The 10,928-nt window shown below is 41.9% G+C and overlaps 1 protein-coding gene across 1 annotated transcript in view; it reads left to right on the top strand.

Moving 5' to 3' along the window:
• The window catches only part of DNAJB6 (DnaJ heat shock protein family (Hsp40) member B6), an 86,361-nt gene extending 76,630 nt beyond the window's left edge, over window positions 1-9,731 (top strand). The window contains exons 13-16 of the mRNA XM_058831911.1: window positions 906-1,124; window positions 5,081-5,172; window positions 6,816-7,088; window positions 9,670-9,731. Of these exons, the coding sequence (XP_058687894.1) occupies window positions 906-1,124; window positions 5,081-5,172; window positions 6,816-7,088; window positions 9,670-9,716 (631 nt within the window). The 3' untranslated portion in view covers window positions 9,717-9,731. The remainder of the gene's footprint in view (window positions 1-905; window positions 1,125-5,080; window positions 5,173-6,815; window positions 7,089-9,669) is intronic.
• The last annotated feature ends 1,197 nt before the right edge of the window (window positions 9,732-10,928 follow it).

A 10,928-nucleotide genomic window follows, 5' to 3' on the forward strand; every position in this document is an offset into this window, starting at 1 on the left:
ACAATGTTTCCTCCTTTCCACATCCCTTCCTAATCATGGCAGGTGCTAAGGCTGTCACTCAGGCTCCCAGCCCAGCCATTGTATGAGCTGGGATTTGGCTGAGCTGTGATTACTGAAATCTCAATGCTTCTTCATTTCTGACTTCTCTAGCAGCCAACCCTTCCCAAACCTCTCCTCCAGGCACCCCATTTTCACACTTAGATCCTTGCAGGTTTCTTTCTGTTACCCTTGAGAAATTCAATCCTACCCTGCTCCTACCCACAGGCTACAAAAGGTCATTCTCCAGCCTGGGCTGCTTCTCACCTTTCTTTTTCCACAATGACACCTTTTTCTCAGACACTGAACATCAGCCTCTTGCCTTGGCTCTCTGGGCACTGCCTGGCTAGCTCCTGACCTGCCTCAGCCTCCACTGCCTGCCAAGGCACTTCTCCCTGCCAGGGTGCCTTCATTCCTGCTTCACTTTTCCAACAAGAACATGGATACTTTCTTCCATAGGCCCTGAGGCTTGGGAGAGACATCTTGCAAACAGCCACACACTGACATCACTACCTGCCTTCAGAGCTCTTATTTTAATTATACTTTGCCATAAGGCTTAAGAAAAAAACTCCCACTTTTGACATAGTACATTATATAAATATTTTATTATACAGAATAAATGTAGTTGTTAATGATTTCTTTTATTTCCTGTAGATTTTGGATTATAACCTCCTTGGGGTATGAACTGCATTCAGGAGTTTGTTATCAGAGAAAACCAAAGTACACCATTAGGATAACTTAAGGGGGGGAATAACTTTTTCATTCAACAGGACAGGCCTAAATTTCCTCTTAGTTGGATACTTTGAGCTCCCTTTGGACCCGTGAATGTTGATAACAGTTTGCCTCATTCATTGGGGTTTTTTTTCTAGGGTAACAGAGCATGGGGTTAGCTTTGGGAGTTGTGAGAACACCTTATTTCAGTCAGCCTTATTTCAGCATAAAATCCCAGCTGCTTCTTCAACGCTGCACTTCTTGGAGAAGCCACTGGAGGGAAACCTCCGCTACAAAACCAAACCCAGCTGCAACCTGCTCCAGCACTTCCAGCCTCGTCCCTCCTGCTCCCTCTCGGATGGAAGACTCCAAACAAGGTTGTTATTTTTCCGGTTGCAGATTACTTCTGGTTTAAAAGCAAAGAACTAACATGACATATAGTTATTAGTTCTAAAGACACAGGAGTAAAACAAAGAAAGAAAGGAAAAATATTTCTGTCACTTTGGACCACTGCTAAAGCTCACAACTTTAACAATGGGGAAACAATGCTGGAATTCCTGCTCTGGCAAAGCCCTGCTTGCAAAAACCTGTGCTGACACAAAAAAAAGAATCCAAGACTGAGTGGAGAACAGCCATAGCTTGAGTCTGCAGCCACCAGACACATGTAGGCAACCAAATAATCTCTGATGGCCAGGCTGCTCCTCCTGCTGCTGCGGGTTTTGTGAGTGATAGCCACAGCAAAAGTGAAATTATCTCATACTGGGTCCTTGGAAAGCTGCAGAATTTCACTTTTCTGCACCAGGTCTACTCCTGCTATTGAAATCACAGTTTCTCTAATCTAAGTGAAGCAGTATTTATGGCTATCTGCTATTTTTCCAGAAAAAGTAATAGTCACCAAGAAAGTGGCAATCTGGGGAAAATATGCCAAATGTGTCTAAAACATATCTCTGTGCAAACATGATTCTATTTTTGTCTGAAACAGAAGGCAGGAAGCATTTATGTTCCTGAGTACCTAAATTTATCTGAAAAGAATATTTATTAAAGTCACCATAGAAACAGAAGTTTGGAAGTATTAGACTTATTCCAGTTGTTGCAATTACTATTTCCTCCACAGCAGGATCTGTTATATTACAAATAATGAACAGTTCAAGATCTGTTATAATCTTATTCTAGATATTCTTGCTCTTTAATGGAAAAACCCCAACTTTTTTGACATGAAAAACTTCTCTTCCATGTCCCTGCTTTAATTCACTGATCAAAAAGAGGAAAAAAATCTTGAAATATTTACTTGGAAGCAAAGATATAAGGAAGAAGTTTGCACGTGCAGTGCACGATTTTTGGGCAGTATCCAGGAGTGTTTTTCAGATTTAAAAATGCTATTTTTTTCTGACTGATAAGCAAGGTCCATGACTGACTGTACACAGAACAAAGAATGTGCTCAGCCTGGTGGCCCAGTGGTCACTCTAAATTGTGTCATCAGTTGTCACAGCTGCTGCTTGCAAAGCCATTTTAAAAATGACCCCATTGCTGGCTCGCAAAGGCCATTTTTGTAGGCTGACTTCTTTAACCACAGCATCCCTCAGCTGACCCAGCCATGAGCTGCAGCCCACGCTCTGGCCATGCTCAGAACATTCCCTCTGGTTTTCCAAGGGGATTTCACACCCCACGTTCCTGCCTGATTGCCTCACACTGACCACAGCCGAACCAATGAGCTCCATTCTGGAACTATCCATTAAGAAGCATCCTACAAATGCCAAATTCTGAATCAGCTGGTTCTGTGTGCTAAAAACCAACTTAAACCATGAAAAATGTTAAGTACAAAACAGTCTCTGCCCTCATCCTTACTTTGTGCTGCTTTTCACACCAGCTCCTCAGTGCAGTGGCTACTCCAGAGTTCCATCATTTCCAGTATGGATGTCACAAATGTCCTATCATGGAAGCTTCACCTTTTCTCACTGGATGTATTTTCTAGAAGCGACAATGTAATCCTGTATGCACAGGTTATATTTATCACAGCTGGCTTAGACAGCGACAGAATTAATTAGGAAGTGTCTCAAATGTCAGATCATTAAATGAAATTGTAAAAAGGTAAATTGTAGTCTTCAGCAAGCAGAGATCTCAGAAAATGATCCTTGAAACAAATTGCAATTGCCGTAAAATATTAATTTCTTCTTTACAATAGGGACAGTGTATATGGTTCCACATAAACACTATAACTTTCTAATTTGATGTGAAGGTCAGTATAGAGGTCATGATGAAGAATTTCTTTTAGTCTCTGAGGAATAACTAAACACCAAACAAATATTTAATTTGCATTTTACATTACTATTGAATAGACTTTTCTTCTTCAAAAAATCCCTGTAGAGCTTATTTCAGTTCCTGTCAAAAATTTACAGGATTAAAATGGAAAAAAAACAAGATATACAACAGCTAACAGTTGACAAATTCTTCCTTTTTTTACTATTTTAATAACAAAAAAAGAGAATGTAATAGTCAAAAATGGGAAAATGCAGCATATTTCTCTCTCTTTATACTAACATGCAAAATTTTCTAGCCTGAAATCAATATTTAGACTCAGTAGTAATACATTTTAAATGGCGAAACTCTTATAATATAGTTTTAAAATCATGGATGTGAGGTCTGTTATTTAATGCACTCTTTGATTCCAGGGACTAATAGGAGATTTCTGTATCAGGATGCCAATTCTCACCCACATTGCTAAAGGTAGCAAATTAAGACAGAAAACAGCATGTGGGGAACAACACATTATTTTCCTCCCTTTTGCCTCTTCCCAAGTCAATCTGTTTGGACTGTGTCAGCTGTGGTGTCAGAGCAGTGTGTTATGAAAAGGGATGCTTTGAAGGGGCAGCCTGTATTATATTAAATTTTAACATAGCTTCTGTAAAGCAGGGGTCTGAAATATGGCAGGATTTATTAAAGGGTCTTGTTTCTTCTTAAGATTACCCCCATATCCACAGCTTCTGTGTGGGCACCCATCTGCCTGGCCTCACTGTGTTAAAATCTGTGGTGCTTACACCTCCCACACTGATAACTGATAAGAGGGTCTTGAGACTGGCCATCCTCACGGGAACCCTTCCCTGGAATTTCAGCTCAGTTGGTTGCAGGGTTGGTCTCTACTCCCTCTCCTCTGCAGAACAGTTTGGACAACCTGTTCCTGAACTTAGTGAGTGCTTGGAAAGTGAAGCCTCTTAAGTGGAAGGCCTCCAGTATCTTTTCTCTATAAAACATTTTTGACAGCAATGTTGCTGATCCCTCTACAGTCCCAGAAGAGTTTGGAAGAAGGGAGTTCTCAGCAGAAAAGTGAACATAGATACCTGTATTGCTGTCCCTGTCTCCTCTGCACAGTGATGGAGAGGGGAACTCTTTTCCATCTGTTTTCCCGGCCCCAAATTCAGTAAGCGAGAAGTGAGCGTGGCCTGGAGCACAGATGTGCCTCTCCACATCACTGCCTGGGGCTGTGCTGGACATGGCAAGGGACAAAAGCAGTCAGTGGTGACACCTGCAGATATGAACCTGGATAACTTTGAAATTCAGGTTTCAATGCTGCCCTTGTGACTCATCTTCGTTAAACTGCATCAGCACATGAACATTCTGGAGCAAGTCCAGAGGAGGGTGATGAAGATGATCAGAGGGCTGCAGCACCTCTCTCATAGACACAGACTGAGATAGCAGGGGTTGTTCAGACTGGAGAAAAGAAGGCTCCAGGGAGTCCTCAGGGCACCTTCCATTGTCTAAAGGGGCTACAGGACAGAGAGAGACTGCTGACACGGACATGAAGTGATAGGACAAGGGGGAAGAGGTTCAAACTAAGAGAGCAGGTTAAAAAGAGGTATTAGGAAAAAATTCTTTACTGTGATGGTGGTGAGGCACTGGCACAGGTTGCCTAGGAAAGTTGTGGATTCCCCATCTCTGGAAGTATTTGAAGCTGAGTTGTATGTGCCTCTGAGCACCCTGGTCTGAGTGGAAGGTGGCCCAGCCCATGGCAAGGACTTCAGAACTTGGTGGTCTTTTAGCATCCCCTCCAACTCAAACCATTCTGTGCTCCTGTGATATTTGTACCCACAGACATGAATGGCAGCTTCACCTAAGCTATGACACATCCACAACCTGCTGTAACAGAGGAAGTGTTCCCACCTAGAACTTGGCAATTCTCCACTGCACCACCAGACTCACAGAGCTCAGTGAGGCTGGCAGAACACGGCAGCCAAAATGTCTGTGTCCCTAAAGGAACCCAAAAGTGACTGACCATCAGTCTCTAATCCTCCACCAGTCCTGCAGAATTTCCTTCATTCAATCTTCCTTGTGTTCTTAGCTGGTATCACATGGATTCCTTTATGCATGCTCCTCCTATTGAAAGCACAAGCCTTGGTCATCTGTTGGGAGGGCACAGTGAATGTTACATGAGTAAGTTCCTGGATTTTGTTTTCTTTGTGAACTGTTAAAGTTGCCCCTGGAGGACTTAAATGTCTTTTCTGATGCCTCTGGCCTCATTTTTGGTGCTGAGGACATTCAAAAAGTACAGGTCATGTTTCATAGGATGTAGGAAGCTTAATGTACAAATCACAGACCTGTTTCATTCATAAAGAAATAATAGGAGATTTTGTTGTCTCTTAAATAAATCTTTTGATTAACAGGAGGATGATGGGCATTTTTTAAAAGGAGATAGCCATAATAATAAAAAGGTCTGTTTGCTTTTTGTTTCATATTATACAATGATTTGCCTGAAAGAGATATCAATTATATTTGTATAAGAACATTTTTTCCTCACTGGTTTTAGTCCTGTGTTTTGCACTGATTAAGGGGAATTGATCTTTGCTGCCACAAGGAAATGGGAAAACAAACACGAGCTCAGTGGTTGTATAAGATGTGCTTGAGGGCCACACTTTGAGCCAAGAGGAACACTTTGTGGCTTAGACCATGCAGACAAGTCTATCAAATGTACAACGTGTCATATACAGATTTCTGTTTAGTGGACCTTTCTGTCCCAGCCTCCACATTTATCACTGTCTCCCTGACAGGAGCTCTGCCCTGTTATCCTGACTTGTATGTCATTTATCAGTGTTAAGTACAACAAAAGAGTATCTCTTTAAACCCCCTTTACCCTTTCACATGCTTCTACCCTTGAATAATGATATCTGTCTCTGCAGCCACAAATATTCCATTTCACCCTTTCCTTTGTATTACATTAGTTGCTCAAAAAATGATTAAAATGGCATTAGTGCACTGTAAAACGAAAATTATTATATTATTGTTGGAGTCATGTGTAAGAGAAGAGATAAAAGCATTTGGGTGCTTTTGCCCCCTTTTTAGGCCTGTCAAGGCAGAAGAATTTTGTATATATATATATATACATAAAACCCCCATCCAGAAAGTCAAAATTTGCAATGCCACTTCAGCCCAAATCACGCAGCCCCAAGGCCAAAGCTGAATTTTCAGCTGTGGATATGAATACTCTGTCCAAAGGAAAAAAACATAAATTATGACATAAACACAGGCATTAAAATAACATTAACAGTCTTTGAACATACTTTCACATATGACTGTTGCATTTATTTTATTCAAGAACAAAGACAAAAGAGATGAAAATGGGCCACAGAAACCTTACAAAGGCTACACAAGAAGTGTAGCAACACTGAAAACATTTGCTAGAAGAGATGTTTTCAAGCAGCATTTCATAGCCATGCCTGCTGCCATGTTTTATAACAACAGACTGCTTTTATAGGAAGTTGGTAACATGCTGGGAATCATAAGCTTCACAAAATTTATGTTTAGCTACTGCCTTGCTAGACATTTTATAGAGATGTGTTAGCAACTCTCTATTACAGGTATGGTTCAGGCTCAGGTTATTAATTACAGCTTGGAGATTCAATTTATAATCAATAAAAAACCCAAATGAATTGCCAGTTTGAAACTTTACTTCTCATTTTCTTGTGTGTACATACGCATAAATCATCCAGTTCTCACACCTCCTGCTCTATTTCCCAGGCTTATTTCCCAGTTCTCTTTCTGAAAGGCAGAAAACACCTCATCCTTCATGTTTTTCCCAGCCTCCTCATGCTCCTGCACTGGTTGGGTGTGCTCCCTGGCACTCCTCATCACTGTGCTGGATCCTTTCAGACACCACTTACAGGACAGTGGGACCTGCAGTCTTGGGCACAGCAGTGAAGGAATATCTGCAGGGGGAGAGAGCACTGCATGGCACAGCTCCTGCAAAGTGATGGCATGGGAAAGGATGAAAGGATCCCTCTCACTACCCCAGATCCAGATCCTGAGACAAACCATTTGTGCAGCACATGGCAAAGCCTCTGTGACAAAGAGGGGTAAGTTGCTGATGCTGAAGGAAATCCCAGGAAAGAATTATTGGATAAAAAACAGGTCACCCACTCCTGAAGCTGGTTCAACACCTGAAATACAAGGATACATGGAAATGGGGGAGAAATTTGGAAGGGAGGGTGTCTCCAGGAGCTCTTCATTCTCAGGTCTGGTAGCTGAAGAGGCTCTTGGGGTGTCTAGGAGCTGGAGGCTTATTGCTATCCCTGAGTAGATTTGTCTTTTGTAGTTGTATCCTTGTGACCATTTGCTTTCAATGCAGTAATTAAGAGACTGGACATATATCCTGCTAATTGCCTTCTCTTGTTTTGCTATTGAGTTTACTTGATCCCTTACATACCCTGGTCTTAAATACACTTAGCTGAAAATCACTACATTTCTACTGTGTAGAGAAGGCAGGTTCTGGGCCAGGTTTTCAGCTGAGGGGAGAAAAAACCCCAATAGGTTTACAAAAAGGACCATATAATGGTGTTTGCAGCAGTTGTGTGCTGGCATGGCAGACTCTGGATTCTGTTTCTCCTTGACGAGATCTGGGAGATAGCCTCTCACAGAATCTGCCAACTGGCACAATACATTTTCCAACTGGCAAGCAAGTCCCAGCACCTGACTGTCCCAGGAGCATCTCTGGAGAGCTGTGAGGCAGCCTGAACCTCCTTTCTCTGGCTGCTCTGCAAAGACACCAAAAGATCCATCCTGGTGTGACCATCACATGTGTGCAATGCTTCAGATGAGCTCCTCTCAGACAAAACCTTACTCAACGCCACTATGGTAGCAGTTTTCTAAAAATGGGATAAAATGACCTAAGAGCCACTTCCCAGTAGATCTGTGCCTACTCTTTTCCCTTTCCCCTATCGCTGCTCTCTGTTACACACTTGTCATTAACCAAGTGGTAGGTATGTGGCTCTCTGAATGCCTCTGCAAATAGAAGCAGCTCATTCACTGAGAAAAACCCCATTTTTTGTTCTTTGGTTACCAAAAGTTGCAGGAGACTGGACTGACAGGCAGCAGAAGACCATGAGAAGGGACCAAGAAGAAGAGTGCACAGGAGATAGTGGGAACAGTGTCTGAGTGCAGGAAAATGGCACAAGGCTCATGTCTGTTTTTAGGGCAGGAGTGAGTCATTAGACCAGCCCAGAAGATCATGACTTTTACCTTGATACATCCTTAGCTCTCCTAGGAATTTCACTCCTGGTACAGCTGAAGGCAGCCTTCTCACAACTAGGGCTGGTGGCTCATGGCTGCCACACAATCAGCTCCTGACCTTTCAGTCTTTTCCAATGATGAGCTCCCATCTTATGGGAGCTATTTTCTGGGTATTAGTTCCAAATGTATTAGTTAATATTTTGCACCTTGAATGAATTTTACTGTTTCCATTATTTCAGTCCGAAGCACCATGCAACCCCTCCTTGTACCACGTATCAGTTTTTCTCTGTTGGGAACACCTCCCAGCTTTGTGCCATCAACACACACTATCAAATGCTCCTGACATTTGTGCCAACTCAGGGTTTGCATTTAGGATATGTTTTCAACAAACCACATGCTACTTCACATACCCTGATGGAGCATGGCTTAACCCCACGTTGTCACTTAGTGAAGCCTTTGATGCTAACACCCTCCTGGCAAGATTGTTATAACTCCCACTGAAATCACATGGGGTCTTGGCAGGGATGAGAGTGCGTCAGGCCACTGTGCAGAACAGGCTGGAAAGTTTGGGACCGATAAGTGTAAGTTGTGAAGAAAACAGTTTGAATATGCCAGTGTTTTTTTAGAGTAAATTTTGTAGCTTTTTATTGATCGATACAATGGAACACCCCCCCCCCCCCCCCCCACCACCACACACACACACACCCTGTGTTTAAACAAAATTACAGTGAATTGCTCAAAGGCAAAACAAAATTCTCTGCTCAGCTGTTTGGCTCACATTCATCTCCCTTTACTCCTATAGAAGTGACATTTTAATTAACTGTGTCAGGTGGATGTGTAACATCTCTGCTGAAAAGCCTGTATCTGCTCAGCTGTGTGTCATAGTTTCTATACCACCAAGATCTACTAGAGGTCACGCTTTTGTGGCAGGAGTATCCAAATTCTAAACAAATACTTCCTAATACATAATCTGTCTAAGCTTTTCTTCTACTTGAACAAATGTATGGAAAGTAGTGATTTACATACACAATTTTTTCTAAAAGCAAGCAAAAAAAATTCTATAGCAGGATCAAAAAACAGTTCTTTGTGGGTAATAAACAGTTTTGCATGGGACTGGCTGGCTAAATGGTAGTGATTTTGTTCCTCGAGTGAGTGCTTTTAGCTATGAATACCTAAGTGTGCAAATGTAAACCGCTGCTTCTGCAAATATATGTGCAGCTCTGAGGTTCACTTTCTGTGAATGTTAATGGACACAGAATTCAATCACATGAATATTCAAAGAAAGTGAACACAAAAGCAGCACAAGGGTGGTTGAAGCAAACAGATGTAAAAATGTTAGCCCAGAATCATGGTTTCCCCCCCATTGCCAGTGTGAGTGCCTTCAACTTTGAGAGCTTTACAGTATTGACCAGATTCTGAATTTTTCAGGTAAATATAATGCAGTACAAGCCATGACACTCCACAGAGTCTTGTGAGGAACATATCGGTTGTGTCAGGAAGTCTGATTTGGATCTGAAGCTTTCCTAGTCAACTGTCAGCTTAAACCTACATGGGAACTGTGTGGTGCAGGAAATACTTCTGCTGGGATGACAAGGATATGGTCAAAGAAGAGGATCAGGAGCTTTATGAGAATCCCTTGTCAACCAGGAGTGAGGGAGATGATATTTGTGAAATTCTGTGAAAGGGAAGGGATGAAGGTGAGCAATATTTTTATTATTTTACAAAATAACAATGTATGGTGGGGTTTAAATTGAAAGTGTATGATTTTAACATCAGTGAAGAGGAGGAAGAAACAAAGGAGGAATGTAAATCTATATATACACTTATACATGTACTCGAACATATATTAACAATCTATCACCTTTAGATGTGCCCACTTAGCTGCAGCTGTGAGTGGGAACCTCTGAAAGAGTCACTGAGGCAGGAGTGGGCATACAAATAGAGTAAAACTCCAGGTGGCTGGAGTGCTGCATTTTGTTATTCAGGAACTTTCCTGATGCATTTTAATTTTACCCATAAAGAAATCACACACGGACGCAATCTACAGGGAAAGAACATTGGAGGTTATGAACGAAACCAGTTAAAATTAAAGAGAGGCAATTCAGACCTTTGCAAAAGAGAATGGCATTTTCCCAAGCACACCATAAGCACACAGTCAGTGGGAGCTCACCACGCATCAATAATGTGAGTAAATGGCAACTCCCCTGGGGAAACTGAGGAGAAACTGAGGCACGTAAGTGACTGACTGGAACCCTGATTCTGCAAAGCACTTAAATATATGCTTCAAACACAGGCAATCCTCACCGATGGCAAATGCTGTTTTCCTGAACTTAATAAAACTTTGGCTCAAATCCCTTTTCCTTAAGAGAGGGATGATGTGATGTCTGTGCTTAGAATCATTTTATGATTAGAAGTATGCATCAGTTTAGTTTGGTGAGAAAAAAGCTACACATATGGCTGAAGGCCAGAGCAGGAGAAGGTCAGAGCTGGGCTTGAGACAGAAATATTGAGAATACCAGGCACAACCATCACTGGGATTTGATGGCAGTAGGAAGTGAGGAAGAGCAAGAACTGAAACTGGAGGTGACAGATGAAATACAAAAGTATGCAGGAAGCCTCAGGAAGATGCACTGTTGAATCTGTGTTGCTGTTTCAATGGAAATTAAATGTAGTGTGTTTACTTACCA

This window comes from Poecile atricapillus, chromosome 2 (genome assembly GCF_030490865.1).
Source record: "Poecile atricapillus isolate bPoeAtr1 chromosome 2, bPoeAtr1.hap1, whole genome shotgun sequence".
Taxonomy (NCBI): Eukaryota; Metazoa; Chordata; class Aves; order Passeriformes; family Paridae; genus Poecile; species Poecile atricapillus.